The sequence below is a fragment of the Schistocerca serialis genome, chromosome 2 (genome assembly GCF_023864345.2).
Source record: "Schistocerca serialis cubense isolate TAMUIC-IGC-003099 chromosome 2, iqSchSeri2.2, whole genome shotgun sequence".
NCBI classification, from domain to species: domain Eukaryota; kingdom Metazoa; phylum Arthropoda; class Insecta; order Orthoptera; family Acrididae; genus Schistocerca; species Schistocerca serialis.
In genome coordinates this window covers 908,158,571-908,177,461 of record NC_064639.1, presented here as the reverse complement: position 1 = coordinate 908,177,461, position 18,891 = coordinate 908,158,571, and the positions used below count along the sequence as shown (strand labels likewise).

Sequence of the window (18,891 nt, the reverse complement as noted above, 5' to 3'; positions counted from 1 at the left end):
AGCCATTGAAATCAAGCATGTTATGTTCAGCTGCATGTTGTACCACAGGATGGTCTACTTTTCTGTTGCTCACAGTTTGGCAGTGGCCATTCAGCCTGGAGGGTCAGCTGGTTGGTAGTCATACCAATATAAAAAGCTGTGCAATAATTGCATGTAGAGTTGGTAATGACATGGCTGCTTTCACAGGTGACCCAGCCCCTGATGGGGTAGGACTGGAATAGGAAATGCTAGGTGGATGGATTGGGCAGATCAGTAGATCTTGAACCTGGATTTTCTACAGGGATATGATCCTTGTGGCAAGGTGTTGGGATTGGGAGTGGCTTAGGGAAGGACTAGTATGTTGTGGAAGGCATGATGATAGGTAATCAAAGTGCTGGTGAAGGATGAGGTTCAATTGCTCCAGTCTGGGGTGGTATTGGGTGGTGAAGGCCCACTCCTCTGTGGCTGGTTCTTGGCAGCGGTGGAAGAATTGGGGGTGTGAGGGGAAATGGCACAGGAGTTCTGTTTGTGCACTAGGTCTGGGGGATACTGCCTGTCTGTGAAGGCCTTGGTGAGACCCTCAGCATACTAGGCAAGGGAGTTCTTGTCACTGCAGATATGCTGTGCCCAGGTGGCCAGGCTGTATGGGAGGGATATTTTTATGTGAAAGGGATGAAAGTAGTTGAAATGCAGGCAGTTGGGGGGTTTAATGTGGACGGAGGTGCAGATGGAGCCATCAGAGAGAATGAGGTCAACATTTAGGGAGTTGGGATGCTGGGCTGAGGAAGATCGGGTGAAGCAAATTGGAAAGAAGGTGTTGTGGTTATGAAGGAATGAAGGTAGGGTGTCTTGGCCTTCATTCCAGATCATGAAGATATCATCAATAAACCTTGGCCAGACTACAGTTTGGCGTTTTGGGAGGCTAGAAAGGTCCCCTCTAGATGGTCCATCAACAAGTTGGCATATGAGGGTGCAGTGCAGGTGCCCATGGCTGTGCTGCAGATGTATTTGTATACCTTCCCTTCAAAGGACAAATAGTTTTAGGCTAGAATACAGTTAGTAAGATGTATGAGGAATGAGGAAGTGGGTCTGACAGGACATTGGGCAATTGGTTGGAGGTGTTATATAAATGAACCAGAATAATGTTTATTTATATTTATTATTCTATACAAGGTGACGAAGTCTGTTCTGTGTTATACATAATTTGTTTGCACTGTATTTTTGCTGTGCTTTAAGTTGACTTAGGCTTTTATTTCTCCAGCTCATTGTTTATGGATCTGTCACCATTACATAGCAGCATATTATCTGGAATTTCTTCCACTGTGGCAAATTTATCTGGAATGATTGCACCAGTTGTAGCAGGCTTTATTGTGCGGAACAAGGTAAGTTTTAGTAATACTACCTTTGTTCAGTCATTTAACAAGAAAAGTTGCAGAAGCTTCACTGAGTATTTAAAGTGACAGGAAGTATGAAATATATACACCAAAAATGTTGTTAGGTAGTATTTTATAGTTTTGTATTAATACTAGTTATACTCCCATCTTTAACAAAACTGTAAGACTTTGGCTATATGCTATCTTAGTATTTACGTTCCTGAAATATGCAAAGAAACCTGTCATTCACAAAATTAAATGTTTACAAGAAAGAGGCAACTATTTTGAAAGTAACCAGACTGTATATAATTTTCTTTCTTTCATTCTTTCCGCCATAAAAACATATGTATTGTGATAGAGCACTAATGTTTCTTCTTCAACTAGCTCCCTGCACAATATGTTGTGCTTGTAAAATGGGCTACCCAAGGAAAACTGATAGCTGCTGTGATCTGAAAATGACTTGTGAATCGAGATGAATTCATGATCAGACTACGGAGTATGAGGGGAATAGAAGGCTGCAGTGCCAATCCCCTGCACCCCCCCCCCCCCTTTTCCAGAAAAATACATAAGTTTGAAAACCAGTATTTGTAATGGCTACTGACTCTCCCCTTCCCCTGAGATTCCCTCCAGATCAGATGCTAGGTACATTCTTGTGGTCTCACATTCTCGTGTATAAACATATTACAGTGTCCACACTTAAAGGAAGGAACAGTTTCAGCGACTAGATCTACCCTACTCTATACTCTCAAACATATTCTCAAAAAGACATTGTAAGCTCATCTATCAAGAATACACTAACTTTACAAACTGACAGATTTTTTCCAGAAATTTGTTGCCACTTAGAGGCATGCTGATTGCTTTACAATACAAGTCAACAATTAGTGATTTGAGTTCTTTTTTTCAGACTACTGAAGAGTGGAGAATTGTTTTCTTCATTGCTGCTGCAGTTTATGTTACAGCTGCTTTAATTTTTGGTGTTTTGGGATCATCCGAAAGGCAGCACTGGGCAAAAGAGTCTGTAGCAGCTGGTGATAATAACAAGCCACATGAAAAAATAAATATAAGTGAAACAAAAGATGTAGTGACACATATGTAATGTAATTTCTAGTAATTTTAATGTAGCTGGTCTTTGTGATGTTGTGATATGAAAATGAGAGTCACCATTTCTTTGATAGATCAGAAGCATTTTAATTTAGTTGTAATGGAAAAAAGTTACTTGCAATAGTTGTTTAATGTTCTCATGTGCTTTAAATTTAGATGCAAAGTTTTATTTGCATCTTTCAAATCAATGTGAATCTCAAGATTTATATGAATTTATATTTATTGCCTCGAAATATCATTAGTGTACATAGACAGTCATATACATAAAACCTATATACATCAAGACATGTGTAAATATCATCACTTAATAAAATTTATTGCTCATCTCAATAAGTGGAGGTTTTATGACTGAGATTTTTTTTATTTTTTTCTCTATTTTGCTGTTTCTGGAATAAACACATACTTTTATGAGATTTGATTCATATATCATGTTATCTTCATTGGCATGTTAAGTATTATTATATGAGAAATTAAGATTACAATGGACAATTATTAATCTTTTTGTGTCATATTCCAATGACTAAGGCATTATTCATGTACTAAAAAATACATTTTTCCACAAAACAATCCCATATGTACTATATCTGACACATTTTCACATTTGAATTAGGTACGTCACTGTGTGTATTTTCAGTTAGACTCAGAGTTGTTTACGGAAGAGAAGTTCTGATCATACTTTCAAACTCAAGCACAACATAATCAATTTCAATAGTTGCTTCATAACTCATGCCATCTTGACCAGGAGCACTGTTGTCAGCAAGTCCATTGAGAATCTCAGTTTCACAGAAGTAGTAATCCTTTTCAAAAGCCACACCTTCAGCTCTACACCAGAATTAAGTCATATTGGATTGGTCAAAAATCTGGTCTCCTTCATGTGGTTCCTATAGTAAAATAAATACTTGTCACCGACATCTGTAACAAAAAGTAACTGAAAGCTAACACTGAACTGTGCCTCTCCCAGTTTGTACTTTTGTCTAGTTATGAACATCTCCAACTCCCATCCAGCTCCTTGGTTACCTTTCAGGAATTCCGTATCTCCAATCTGGCCTCACCTTACATTTCTAGGTCTTGTCCCTAGAACACCAATGTATTGCCAGAAGAAAGAGTAGTTAACCACATTCTTAGAACAGACTTCCCCTCAAATGACTAAGGCTCAGTCATTGTTCTGGTGAACCACAGTGATTACCTAACTGAAAGAATCCACAAATCATCTGACTCTCCCACATCCACAACTGGCTGTAGTGATCCTGTCCATTCCAGAACTCCATTATAACTTCCAATCCCAATTTGAAACCACAGATCTATTCTAGAACCTCACCCCTATACCCTGACTCCCCTTTTCATGAACCTACCTTATTTATGCTTTCAAAAATTCATTACTGTAACCATCCTGAAGATTCAATTGTAGGTAGCCACTGTGCTCCTATGTAACGAATCTCAGCTATAGCTGACCAACACTTATAGCTTAACTTGTTATACTGACATTAGCCACATCTTACCATGCCTCTGCAATATCTCCACCTTACTACCATCTGGTCCTTTCTTGGGAATGTTGACATCACACCCCTATATACTAACATACCCAATGGCCATGGTCTTGCTGTCATTGAGCACTACTTTTCATCCACACCATTTGATATAATGCCTTACCTCATATGAGATTCAGTGCTCTGAGTGCTCTGTGACCATACATCATCATATGTACATGTGTGTGTGTGTGTGTGTGTGTGTGTGTGTGTGTAGAGTGGTCAGAAACACACTGAAAAGTTGTTGCATGGTAGGAGATTGTGTTGAGAAATAACTACTAACAAAAAAAAATTGATATGCTGCACTGTTTCTGAGTTAATTATAATTGAAGTTAGCCAGTCAGACCATTGTGCATGTGAATTCAAGGTGCCCACCAGTTACTATTAGTGCCAGTTGTTTCCACAGCGCAAATGACAGTGCATGAGATTGCCCCACCTTTGACTCGCTTTTGGCCCTTACTAAGCTCCTATGTCCGATTCCCCCCACCCCCCTCCCCCCCAACCCACACACACACACACACACACACACACACACACACACACACACACACACACACACACTTCCCTGGCCACTGGAATCTGTGTATGAAAGAGAGTGGGGGAGGGGGGGGGGGGGAGTGAGAGAGAGAGAGAGTGGGAGTTTTAGTCAGTCAGCTCTGAAGAAGGGCATTTTCTGAAACCTCAGTGACATTTTCAATCTCATTTATGTGCCTGTATTGCTGCCTGTGGGAGCACGGAAGAATATGGTGAGACTTGGTCAGTGGACTGCCGGATGTACCATCAAGAGAGCTGTAGTGGGAGGGAAAGGGAGAGAAGAGTAGTAGAATAAGGGAAAGAACTATGCATGTGAGCTGAAGTGATAGAAGGATCATGCGAGGCTGGAGTAGGAGCAGGGAATGAGATGGAGGCAGTCTTAAGACAAGGACAAATTAAGGTTACAGGCACAGAGGTTACAGGCATGTAGAATATATTGCAGGGAGAGTTCCCACCTGCACAATTCAGAAAAGACAATGTTGATTGGAAGTACCCAAACTGTGCAGCCTGTGAAGCAGCCACTGAAGCCAAGCACACCATGTTGTGAGGAATGCTTGGCAACTGGGTCGTCTAGCTGTAGTGTCCCTCCTTTTCCTTCTCGACTTACCTGCTTTTCCCTGAGAGATACCTCATTTCAACACAAAATAGGGAAATGCTTGGTTCACTCTACCTGAGTACCTGAGACAACAAGAGGGCTGCCTACCTGCTTGCAGGAGTTAGGCAAATGTATGACCTTGGCTAATTCTTGCTCATTATCTGTCGCAGGGATAGGTCACACACCGTTAAACTTATGCCCTGCAGCTATGCTAGTTGAAGTGAAATAGGTTGTGCAAGTGAACCTACATTCTAAATTCTAAGTGTGGTAAGTTTGTGAATTAAACATAAATAAAACTGATTAAAGGTAAATAATTGTGACAAAGTCCTTAGGATCAATAATGGTGGGCTATACCAGCAATTTACAAACAGAATGGTGCCCATACAAAAAATATGCAGATATAATGTCAAATAAACTGACAATAACATGCATGCAGTAAAGCTTGTGTAGATGTGATTTAAATGCAGAGAGATTTCCTCAGTCAACTATTTACAAGGTCGAAATTAGAATTATATATTAATACCTACAGCTGCTGACAGGCGTTGATGTATATCAACAAGGACAGGTGAAAATGTGTGCCCCGACCGGGACTCGAACCCGGGATCTTTTGCTTACATGGCAGATGCTCTATCCATCTGAGCCACCGAGGGCACAGAGGATAGTATGACGACAGGGACTATCTCGCGCATGCCTCCCGTGAGACCCGCATTATCACCTTATCTGTCCACACACTACATTTGTAGTGTCTCTACCCAACATACTCATTACTCGTGGAAGAAATCCTTACCAACTCCTGTAAGAGTTCAGGTAATATGTGTGTATCGGCACAGAAGAGGGAAGTCATGGCCGGTATGCCAGAAATATATACTTATATGGATATGGTGTCTGTTCTTTTGGCCATGTCAACATATCAATGCCCAACAGCAGCTGAAGGTATTAATATATAATTCTAATTTCGTTCTAGATGGCTGCAGGTCATCAATGGTGTCTGTTCTATTGGACATGTCCAAAAGAGCACACACCATATCCATATAAGTATATTTACAAGGTCTGTTCAACAAATTCTGGAACTTTGTCCACAAAAGTTTTCAACACATACTTTTTACTTGTGCATAGTCACCTTCGATATACTCTCCTGCACAATGCTGGATCACACAAAGTGACATCTGCAAATTTTCTTTTATCTCGTCTATCATTGCAAGTATTTGTCCTTTCAATGGGTTTTCGATTTTGGAAATAAAAAAATGTCCACGGGGGTCAGGTCTGGAGAGTATGGAGGATGAGGCAGCACAGTGATTTTGTTTTTAGTGCAATACTCACAAACCAATAGGGGTTAATGTGCGGATGTGGTATTGTGATGCAAGAGCCATGAATTTTCTCACCACTTTCCTTCTCACATTTTCTCCCAGGCATAGCAACAAATCCCAATAGTACCATCAATTAACAGTTTATCTGTGTGGAATGAATTTGTGATGAACTAATCCTGCAAAGCCAAAGAAAGCTATCAGCATGGCTTTGATATTTGACCTGACCTGATGAGCTTGTTTGGTCTTGGAGAACCTTTCCCAACCCTTTGTGAAGATTAAACCATGGTCTCAATATCATAACCAAAGACCCATGTCTCATCACAGGTTGTGATTCTCTTAAGGAACACCTTGTTCTCATTTGCACAATCCAAAAGCTCTTCACAAATTGCGAAGAGGTCTTTCTGCTCTTGACTCATAAGTTTTGGACGAGCATGCCTACAACACAATACATTCCAAGATGCTGTGTCAGGATTTCCTGGCATGATCCAACTGAAATGTTACATTTTTCTGCAATCTCTCAGAGAGTCAACCTTTGATTGGCACACACAATTTTGTTGACATTCCTGACAAGGCCATCATGAGCAGACGTCAAAGGGTGTCTTGAATGAGGATTATCATTAACTCCCATCTGCCCATTTTTAAACTATGTGAACGATTTGTAACATTGAGTACAGCTTAAGCACTTATCAGCGTAGGCTTGCTGCATCATTTGGTTTGTTTCCTTAGAATACAATCAAGGAATTTCTTCCATTTCCTCTTTATAAATGTTGCTTTTACACATTTGATATACACCCTTTTACACCTTACTGATTCTTTCTACAACAGAGGATCAGAAAGTAATGCACAATAATTTTTCCCCCCTGGTACCGCAGCTGGAATGTTGAAATTTCATGATGATATTGTTTGAAATTAATGGTAGAGAGGGTATTTTGTTTTCATGTGCAGCTCTAGTGAGAGAAGCCTGAACTATAAGACGAATATGTGCACACGTTACTGTCATCAGCTTGTGAATAGCAGTGAAGTATAGTTAAATATTTGTGGGGTAAATGGGTTCCAAAAGGGCCATGTAAACCTTAGTGATTTGCTGTGCTCTTTCTTTTTTCTTTTTTCATAACATAATGATTAGTAAACCTATGCTACTGCACATCTTGAGTTTTTGCTATTTTGCAAATGAAAAAGAAACAAAAGTCTTTCAAGTTTGACAAGCTTCAGACAGTTATGACTTAGAGCAGGCTTTTGTAGTGTAATGTGTACTTGATTTTAAATTTTTATAGTCACCACCTATTGTACTATAGTCAATTTTAGTGCTAAATAATGACTGTCATTTTTAGTGTGAAACTTTTTTTAGGCATAGAAGTAAAGGTAAGTGTACTAAAGTAGGGTATTTTATCTGATTTTTTCCATGTATTGTGGCAGAGGAGAACCACTTCCAAGGGAAATGACAGCAGTGCATTTTCTTGCTAACTGCCACTTGGAACTGTTGAAGGTGTGGACAACATGATGAGAAAATGTGTAAAAGATCACAGAAAAAATGAAAGTGTTGTGAAAACATTGAGCAAGTGAAATTTTTTGTCTAAAAATGAACTGCAATGTGCAGTTTAATTTAACTTTTTTGCTACCCATGAGGATTAATTGTTTGTTAAGCAAGACAGGACTTTTATACAGTGATATGTATTTTAAAATGTAATCTTTGTTACCCAAAAAGGACATCACTTATGATGAAGATGCCTAATTGTGGATATTTTGTGCAAATGTACAATACATTGTATGTAAATATTTTGTATGGGGATTTTCATTTGGCCAATTCATATAATTTTGAAAGAAATGTATGTACTGTAGTTTTTATAGTATTTATTATGTAATATTTTTTGTGTGTAGATTTTTAACCCACTGTATGGGGTCACTTGCGGTCATTGACTCACCCAGTTAGCTATTTCAATATCTGTCTGGTCAATCCAATGAGGGGTGATGTGAGAAAGCAAGCTGGGGTATTTTTCTTCCCCTCTTGTTTTGCCGTCTGCCTCCTTAAATTCGTTTTTTTCACTTTTAACTAATTACCATTAACATACGTGAATATAACCTGCATTTTCATAAAAGAGAAAGGTTGGCCCTCAGTTTTAAAGAATATAACAACTCCTATATCATTGTATATGATAAAATGGATGCTGAATAAATAATAATAATAATAATAATCTAATTTTGTGCTTAGTTTTATGTATGTAATTGATTTTCTAATTTATTTTGACTATCCCTAGTTAGTATCTTTTGTTACAGGGTGACATCAGTAATTGTTTCATAACTTAAATTCTATTGTTTATGTATAAACAAATATAAATTCTGTACTAATTATGAGCATTTGGAGGAATAACTAATAGTATTCTTAAAGGATCTATTTGGCTTTATTCGAAAACATGTTAGAAAAGCCAGCCCTTAATTAATTCCAAAGTAATTAACAGTTCCGTGGAAAGTATTATTTGCGTAACTATATATGTTAATTTCATGATTTAAACAAATAATTTGGATTAACTCTCATAGCAGAAGAAACTGTTAAAAAGAGGGAATTTTTTGATGTATTCAGTTAATTTAATGAGTTAAGCTTTAATGGTAATTTCAGTAAAGTAAACACCAAACAATGTGAAGTTTCAGTACCTATTATTCTGAGGATATACAAAGGTCCAATTTTTGGTCCCGAGACAGCTAATCCATGGCCAGATTTCAGACAAGAAACTGGTGATGGTTAGAACAATGACAGTGTCTGCTCCATAGGTTCCTTTTTATTCTTTAAGAAATGTGAACTATGTGGTTAGGCTTTTACTGCTCGTAGATGTTCAACAGTAAACTATTGTAGCAGTATGTGCATGTTCACCTGAAACCTGTTAATGAGACTTATCGAAAGTTAAACAGTAGTGCACTGGCCATATAACTGTGTATTATTGGGGGATTATGAACAGTGAAAGTAAACTACTGTGAAATGCAACTGTGGACCTGTTGGCTACATTATTTAAAGTAGTCAGTGTAGTACTTCCACATCCCATTTTTCAGGCAGTATCACAATGCAGTATGTCGACACCGAGGACAACAAACAACAAAATAAAGAAGGTGAACTGTCACACAACTAGCTCCACAGATGATAAAGAGATTGAAGAAAGCTATGATGATATAAAATAAATTATTCAGATGGCTAAGGGAGAAGTAAATGTAATAGTGATTGGGGACTGGAATTCAATAGTAGGACAAGGAAGAGAAGGAAAAATAGTAGGTGAATATGAGCTAGGGGAAAAGAGTGAAAGATGAAACTACCTAGTAGAATTTTGCACCAAGCATAAGTCAATCATCGCTACAACTTGGCTTCAGAATCTTGAAAGGCTGTTTTATATATGGAAGAGACCTGGAGACACTGAAAGGTTTCAGATTGATTATATAATCATAAAACAGAGATTCTGGAACCAGCTTTTAAATAGTAAAACATATCCAGGGGCAGATGTGAACTCTGACCACAATTTACAGGTTATGAACTGCAGATTAAAACTGAAGAAACTGGAAAAAGGTGGGAATTTAAGGAGATGGGACCTGGATAAACTGACTAAACCAGAGGAACCAGAGGTTGTACAGAGTTTCAGGGAGAGCATAAGGGAACAATTGACAGGAATGGGGGAAAGAAATACAGTAGAAGAAGAATGGGTAGCTTTGAGGGATGAAATAGTTAAGGCAGCAGAAGATCAAATAGGTAAAAAGACGAGGGCTAGTAGAAAACCTTGGGTAACAGAAGAAATGATGAATTTAATTGATGAAAGGAGAAAATATAAAAATGCAGTAAGTGAAGCAGGCAAAAAGGAATACAAACATCTCAAAAATGAGATCAACAGGAAGTCCAAAATGGCTAAGCAGGGATGGCTAGAGGACAAATGTAAGGATGTAGAGGCTTGTCTCACCAGGGATAAGATAGATAATGCCTACAGGAAAATTAAAGAGACCTTTGGAGCAAAGAGAACCACTTGTATGAATATCAAGAGCTCAGATGGAAACCCAGTTGTAAGCAAAGAAGGGAAAGCAGAAAGGTGGAAGGAGTATATAGAGGGCCTACACAAGGGCGAAGTACTTGAGGACAATATTGTGGAAATGGAAGAGGATGTAGATGAAGATGAAATGGGAGATATGATATTGCGTGAAGAGTTCGACAGAGCACTGAAAGACCTGAGTCGAAACAAGGCCCCCGGAGTAGACAACATTCCATTAGAACTACTGACAGCATTGGGAGAGCCAGTCCTGACAAAAGTCTACCATCTGGTGAGCAAGATGTATAAGACAGGCGAAACACCCTCAGACTTCAAGAAGAATATAATAATCCCAATCCCAAAGAAAGCAGGTGTTGACAGATGCGAAAATTATCGAACTATCAGTTTAATAAGTCACAGCTGCAAAATACTAACGCGAATTCTTTACAGACGAATGGAAAAACTGATAGAAGCCGACCTCGGGGAAGATCAGTTTGGATTCCGTAGAAATGTTGGAACACGTGAGGCAATACTGACCCTACGACTTATCCTAGAAGAAAGATTAAGGAAAGGCAAACCTACGTTTCTAGCATTTGTAGACTTAGAGAAAGCTTTTGACAATGTTGATTGGAATACTCTCTTTCAAATTCTGAATGTGGCAGGGGTAAAATACAGAGAGCTAAAGGCTATTTACAATTTGTACAGAAAGTGGATGGCAGTTATAAGAGTCGAGGGGTATGAAAGGGAAGCTGTGGTTGGGAAGGGAGTGAGACAGGGTTGTAGCTTATCCCTGATATTCAATCTGTAAATTGAGCAAGCAGTAAAGGAAACAAAAGAAAAATTTGGAGTAGGAATTAAAGTCCTGGGAGAAGTAATAAAAACTTTGAGGTCTGCCGATGACATTTTAATTCTCTTAGAGGCAGCAAATGACTTCGGAGAGCAGTTGAATGGAATGGATAGGATCTTGAATGGGAGATATAAGATGAACATCAACAAAAGGAAAACAAGGATAAGAGAACGTAGTCAAATTAAACCAGGTGATGTTGAGGGAATTAGATTAGGAAATGAGACATGGCTGAGTTTTACATGAGTAATGGCTGAATTTTGCTATTTGGGCAGCAAAATAATTGATTATGGTCAAAGTAGACTGGATATAAAATGTAGACTGCCAACAGCAAGGAAAGCATTTCAGAAGAAGAGAAATTTGTTACCATCAAGTATATTTTTAAGGGTCAGGAAGTCTTTTCTGAAAATATTTGTAAGGTGGTGTAGCCATGTACGGAAGTGGACTGAAGACTGAAGACCACAATGTAATTTTTTAATTATTTTTGATAAGGTTACTTAAATTGGGCAAAATGACATTTTATGAAGGTTTCTGTTGTATCAGTTTGCTCAACAAATCAACAGTTAACTTCACTATTTCAAATGTTTGCACCTGATGTTTATTACGTATTGTGCAGAACAATGACTTTCATTGTTCCATTCTTTTAAAACATTGAAAATAGTAAAAGTATAAACGAAAAGACCAACCAGCTTTAAATGGTGGAACAAAAGTTACAACTACATACTTTTATATTCTCTCTCCATCACACTCTGATGTGTGATTCAACAATTAGCAGCCATTAACACCTGTGCATTAATACCTGTACATTCCTGCTGATATTATAGCTAATTTTATTGTTAAGTAGTGGAAACAGCTGATTATATTAACATTTTGATATATTTTTATATTTATTGGACATAGCCTGTACCAAAATTTGCAAAGCAATATGGGTTTGCTTTATGTTCATAAACAAGTTATTATTAGCTCAAGTGTTATCATTCTTTTATTGAAAACATTTTACACAAATAAGGTAAACTGATAAAATTTGTTTAATACATAATTTTGGTTTTATTTAGTGACAGAATTGTCATTGTGGTCAATGATATGTTACTACACATTATATCATACAAACATATACACTTGTAGTGTTGCTCTTCAGTATGGCACTTACAGTAATGGACCACATGACTAATCATGGTGAGCATGGAGGCTATGGTGATTCCTGACAGGCCTGGATCTCCTTCTGTTGGCCCCAGATGTGCTGATGGGCAGAGGGAAGAGCCTATCCCACAGCTGCATGCGCTCTTGGTAGTACAGGCCTTGCCTCATCTGCAGCTCCGAGCCAATCTCTAGGTATGCTGGCTTTGAGAGGTTAAGTGTTTTCCACTCTACATTTATGACGTCAGTCTTCTCTGGAGTTGGGTTCCTATAACATTTGGTGTAAAGATTGGCTATAAATTCAATCACATACTTTTCCATCACCACTGCTAGGATCTAACCACTTATTAAACTTGAGACAATATTGTGAAAAGGATAGATTACTGCTCACCATACAGCAGAGATTCTGAGTTGCAGATAGGCCCCACAAAAAGACTGCCAAACAAGTAAGCTTTCGGCCGTCGCCATGTGTGTGCAAGTTGCATTTGTGTGTGTGTGTGTGTGTGTGTGTGTGTGTGTGTGTGTGTGTTTGTTGTCTAATTCCAATGAAGGTCTTTTTGGCGGAAAGCTTATTTGTTTGACAGTCTTTTTGTTGTGCCTATCTGTGACTCAGCATCTCTGCTATATAGTGAGCATAATCTATACTTTTCATAATATTGGTATTATTCCATCCTGGATTTTCCATTGTTTGATTTCATTTATGAAACTTAAGTTATTTTCACTGTTAGTAAACACCAATGGAAAAATCTAAACTAGTTGTGATGCCAATTAATATCCTGAGCAGATGAGTTCAAGGTCCTTCTGAGTCCTATTCAGTTTTATCTTTCATCTAAATACTGACAACCACTGTAAAGTGCAAGGCAGGGAGTATTTTTCATTGTACTAGTCTTTAACATGGATCTTATGATTTTTTTGGCCCAGAAACTGTTCACAAGAAAGTGGATGGGCAAAATAACTGAAAACAATATTTATTTCAGCCAGCAGCTTCCTACACATTCTCAGGGCAGGAAATGCAGTACAACAAGCTTTTAATTCATAAATCAAATCTATAACGGGTAAACCTCAGACATCATGAAGAATGTAAGAGAGCATGTGTAAACAATGCTATCCTTGGATGATTTAGGTTTGCACAAGGGAGGTGTCCATTGGGTGCCTGCTAGTTCAATCAGACCATTGTGACTGTTAAAAACTGTTCTACTGAATATAAATGTCATATACATCTACTATGAACAAGCAAATATGCTATTTCAGAATTTTGGTTTTGATTTCTGCTTCCAACTATTGGGACTGGTTTCTAAGAGAAATTATCTGGATTACATTCCCATGTAGCATTATTAACTAGGAAAGAGAGTTTCACTTAAATTCTCCCCTTACTCAGCTGAAACAAAAGGTGATTGTTAGTGCTTAATATCTCTACCATTTTGGAGGTAATTATCTCACACTGGCTGGTAGTGATAGTGTTTACTCTGTGTACTTTCTCTTCCTGCAAGCTCTCCCATACAAATAGTCGCAGTCCTTCAGATCTAACCTAGCTTCTTGAGAGAATTCCTTTTGAAATAAGATAAAATATTTTGTGTGGAGAACAACTTGCCTCTTTTCAGTTTGCTGTGATTTGGCTGAAAATGACCATGTTCTAGAACAGGCTGCCCTGATCTCTTGGGTACGATGTCGCTCATTTCAGGGCACAATGACAGGTAATTGCGCCCTGAAATGAGAGATACCCTACCCAAGATACTTCCAACCCCTCCTAAAGTGGTGTTGTGTTTCCCACTCAACCTCCACAATACCCTAATCCATTCCTATGCCACTCCCAATCTCAACCCCATGTCACAAGGATGATATCCCTGTGGAAGACCCAGATGGAAAACCTGTCCTGTCACAGGTTTATTCTACACCATCAAGGGCTGGGCTACATGTGAAAGCAGCCATGTCATTTACCAGCTCTGCTGCAATCACTGTACAGCTTTTTATATTAGTGCGACTACCAACCAGCTGTCCACAAGGATGAATGGCCACCGGCAAACTGTGGCCAAGAGCAAAACACACTACCCTGTGGCACAGCATACAGCTGAACATAACACATTTGATTTCAATGGTTGCTTCACTACCTGAGCCATCTGGATCCTTTCCTCCATCATCTGCTTTTCTGCACTGTGCAGATGGGAGTTATCCTTACAACACATTCTCTGCTCCTGTAATTATCCTGGCCTCAACCTATGGCAACATAATGTACCCACACCCTCCAGCTGGTGCTGGTGGAGAAGTGGTTAGTGAGTTGGTCTCTCATACCCAAATCCCCTGGCTTAGACCCAGACTTCACTCTTAAACACGCATAACATGGCACGATATAGAAAAATAATCTCTCTAAGCAAACTTTGGAGGTAGGCTGTATTTAGTGCACTCCCAATGAAATTTATATCTGAAATTTTGTGCCCAAATTGTTATTGGTGGATCACAAATGCTGAAGTAAAATTGATGAGAAATTTATTACTGTAGCTCCACATAGTGGCCAAGGGCCAATAAACATTTTATTATTGTTTCTTGACTTAATATAACTCTAATATTTCGTTAATTATTTATTGATCTGCAGTTCTTTTTTATATTTAAATATCAAAAATCGTTACTAAATTAAGTTCTGATGCTTTACAACTATCGTACTCAGTTTACTCAACATATTACGGAGGGGAGGGGGTTGTAAAAATGAGTAGTGTGTTGACAGGGAAATGGAGTGCTGCAAATATAATTATTTACTAGGGCACTAGTTCTGTGGGTCACTATCATTGTCTTTTCTGTACTTACATGTGGTGTTTGCTCTCTTCTAAACTCCACAGAGTACTCTATTCATGGAGTGCTAATTCACTTCCAAAAACTATATAGAACCTGTCAGAGATTCAGTTGGTTCTTTGGACCTCATTTAGTATTAATAGTTTTAACTGTTCATCCAGCAGTTATCAGGAATACATATAATCGCAACCACAATGTTGCTTAACAATTCTAGTTACACGGAGTAAGTCTTCATAAGATATGATACCCATTTTGATTGTCCCTTCCCCCTCCTCCCATACACAAAATGCTCCTTGGCCCACTGGCTGATAGACCCCTACATTTGAAATTGCCTATCTCACATATAACAATGTATTTTTTTAATGTGTCACCTCACCTTTCATGCATTGTTTCTTTTACAATGGATGCATTTTTAGGGTTCTGTACTTAAATCAGTAAAAACAGAACCCTTTAGGACAACTTTCTTCTCTATCTGTCTGTCTGTTAAGACCTGTTTTCCTGAGGAATGAGTAGAAACCAAGCATAAATATGGACAATGCAATTCTGCCAACCCAAAGTTGTGATGAAGTGTTCAGTGAAACAACATGAAATGACTTCCAGACTGTAAACTCCAATAGTAAACTATTTATGCTTTCAGACAACCATGGTTGTGGTCTTGCAAATAAAGTAATAGAAAAACTAATATAAATGTGCGAGATATAGGGAAACTAGGAGCTCCAATTTGTGAAAATAAAAAGATGATTGCATCTACAGAGGTAAAGAATCTACACCATAGAGACTCTGTCGTACTTCTGAGAGGTTCTAACGACATATACAAAACCAAAATGGCAAGTGCTACCCATGATCTTAAACAGTGTCTGGAAACTCTCACACATACAAATGTCATAATTGTGAATATTCCACACTGCCATGATCTTGCGAGACAGTTGTCTGTTAATACAAAGATACAAAGGGCCAATAATCAATTTGCTAAAATCTTCAGACATTTTAAAAATGTGAAATGTGTTGACATGAGTAATATAGGATGTAGATTCCACACACAACACTGAATACACCTGGAAGGCTTGGGTAAAGAATATTGGCCAAACATGACAACTAAGGAAATAATAGAACACCAATATAACTTCAAAACCAAATTGATAGACACAACACCATCACAAGACCAAACAGGAACAACAAAAACACCAAAGAAAAAGTAGAAGTGAAAGAACCATCAGCGGCAGCAAATCATGCAAAAAATTATGAGGATTCAGCAGAAAGAACATTGGATAGTGAGGTGAATACAAGAAAACTATAGCTCTTCATCACCCAAATGATTTCTTAGATAAAAACAAAGGAAACAAGAAGCCTCCAAGGCAAGAAGTACTCAGTGTTTCTCAGTTCTCCAACAGAATATCCAGTCCATAAGAAATAAAAGTGCAACAGCTACAAGTGGAACTGCAGACTATTGATAGTTCACTTGTTTGCATAACAGAAGATTGGTGCAGGGGATCAGAAATTACAAAAGTAGCTCTAAGCACATATAATAAGTCTGTTCAAAAAATTCTGGAACATTTGTAATTTTGCGCCAATGCGTTGGCGCGAAACGTGGCTGACATTCCTGGACACACCTGTGTTTAATGTGTAATTACCAGAAGTTTTGTTGTTGTATGTCTGTTAGTATTTGTTCAGTAATATGTCGAGTACAATGATGTGTGATACAGTTTGCAAATTTTGAGATGGAGAGTTAAAGGAGCAGCATGTCTCCACTAAATTTTGCATGACATTCAATTACAGAGACACACCAAATGATGTAGAAAGCCTATGGTGAGTGCTTAATCCATGCTCAGTGTTACAAATGACTCACATGATTTAAAAATGGCCAGATGGAACTTAAAGGTGACCCTCGTTCAAGACGCTCTTCGACATCTACCGATGATGCTCATGTCAGGAATGTCAACAAAATTGTATGTGTCAAATGAAGACTGACCATTTGAGAGATTGCAGAAGAAAGTAACATTTTAGTTGGATCATGTCATGAAATCCTAAAACTGCATCTTGGAACGCAGCATGTTGCTGCCAAGTTTGTCCCATGGCTCACGAGTCAAGACCAGAAGGAACTTCACATTGCAATCTGTAAAGAGCTTTTGCATTGTGCAAATGAGAATGAGATGTTCCTTGAGACAATCATAACTGGTGATAAGACAAGGGTCTACCATTATGATGTTGAGACCAAGATTTTACCTTCACAATGGGTTTGGAAAGGTTCTCCAAGACCAAAAAAAGCTCTTCAGGCCAGGAAAAATGTAAAGCCATGTTGATAGTTTTCTTTGATTTTGAAGGATTAGTTCATCAAAAATTCATGCCACAGGGACAAATTGTTATCAATGGTAATATCGGGATGTGCTGGAATGCCTGCGAGAAAATGTGAGAAGGAAACGGCCTGGAATGTGGAGAGACAACTCATCGTCACTGTTGGTGGATGACTATTGCACAAAAAATGATGTCATTGTCTGCCTCGTCGTCTTTACTCTACAGATCTGGCCCTTGCGGACTTTTTTTATTTCCAAAGTTGAAAACCCTCCGCCACACACCGTCAGGTGGCTTGCGAAGTATGGATGTAGATGTAGATGTAGAAAGGATGAAGATTTGCAATGATACATGAGATAAAAGAAAATCTACAAATTGTGCATCACGCAATCCAGCAAGAGGTATGCCAAGACTGCTTCCAGAAGTAGAAACGGTGTTGAGAGTGGTGCATCAATTGTGGAGGAGAGTATTTCAAAGGAGACCATGCACAATAAGTAAAAGGTAAGCATAGAAAAATTTTCTGGGTCAAAGTTCTGGAATTTTTTGAACAGATCTTGTAATCTAGCATGCCATTATAGTAGAACCTCTATAAGAGGTGGTGGATCACATATGAATGTAAAGGAAGGGATTCTGTATAAAGTTAGCAATGACATTATTTCATTACGTGAAGAAAAACATATAGAAGTATCAGCTACAGAGATGAGAAAGCCACATATGTTACAAAGACTTACTGCACTACATATTTACCATTCTCCCAGTGGTGACATGGATTAGTTTTGCTGTTAATGTATCTATGTATAAGACATGGTTAATCATCCTAATGGCAAAATTCTGATTTGTGGAGATTTAAACATCAACACATTAAAGCCAGATGGGTTGTGCAGCACATTTTAGGACATCATGTACATCTATAGAATATCACCATTGATTAACACAGCCGCAAGGGTAACTGAGCATTCAGCATCAATCATTGTCCATATACCAACTGACTTGGAGAAAGAAAATTGTGTTGTTGTAGGTAACCTGGGCCTTTCAGATCATTCCAGTCACTTCTTAAAACATAGCAAGCACAAAGGTTGAATTTACCATGCAAATGAACAATGAAACATGAGAAGAAGTTTACATGGAAATAGTACAGATAGGAAGTTTTCAATGTTTCTATGGAAATTTAGGTTGGAAGAAGTGTTCTCGTAAGTACTGCGAGTCACTAAAACACAAAAAAGGTAACTGGGTGACCAAACGGATAAGGAAATCCTCTGCAACACCCAAACACTTCAGCAGCATACAAAACAACCAAAATGATACTGCATATCATATATCGAAAAGTTTTAGTTACAACAAAAAGTTCTAAAATGTTAAAATTATATAAAAGGCAAAAAGCAATATAAAAGCTGCCTGGTATGTCGCCAAACAGAAGACAAGTAGAA

At 38.3% G+C, this 18,891-nt stretch overlaps 2 protein-coding genes and 1 non-coding gene across 3 annotated transcripts in view; 1 reads left to right on the top strand and 2 right to left on the bottom strand.

The window, feature by feature from the left end:
* Positions 1–2,501, top strand: part of LOC126456326 (vesicular glutamate transporter 1-like) — a 51,147-nt gene extending 48,646 nt beyond the window's left edge. Inside the window, exons 8-9 of the mRNA XM_050092075.1 lie at positions 1,241–1,361; positions 2,257–2,501. Of these exons, the coding sequence (XP_049948032.1) occupies positions 1,241–1,361; positions 2,257–2,448 (313 nt within the window). The 3' untranslated portion in view covers positions 2,449–2,501. The remainder of the gene's footprint in view (positions 1–1,240; positions 1,362–2,256) is intronic.
* A 3,183-nt stretch (positions 2,502–5,684) lies between these two features.
* Positions 5,685–5,759, bottom strand: Trnat-ugu (transfer RNA threonine (anticodon UGU)). Its single transcript has one exon. It is a non-coding gene; the product is annotated as a tRNA-Thr (tRNA).
* A 6,545-nt stretch (positions 5,760–12,304) lies between these two features.
* The window catches only part of LOC126456324 (esterase E4-like), a 90,288-nt gene continuing 83,701 nt past the window's right edge, over positions 12,305–18,891 (bottom strand). Inside the window, 1 exon segment of the mRNA XM_050092073.1 lies at positions 12,305–12,659. Within this exon segment, the coding sequence (XP_049948030.1) occupies positions 12,422–12,659 (238 nt within the window). The 3' untranslated portion in view covers positions 12,305–12,421.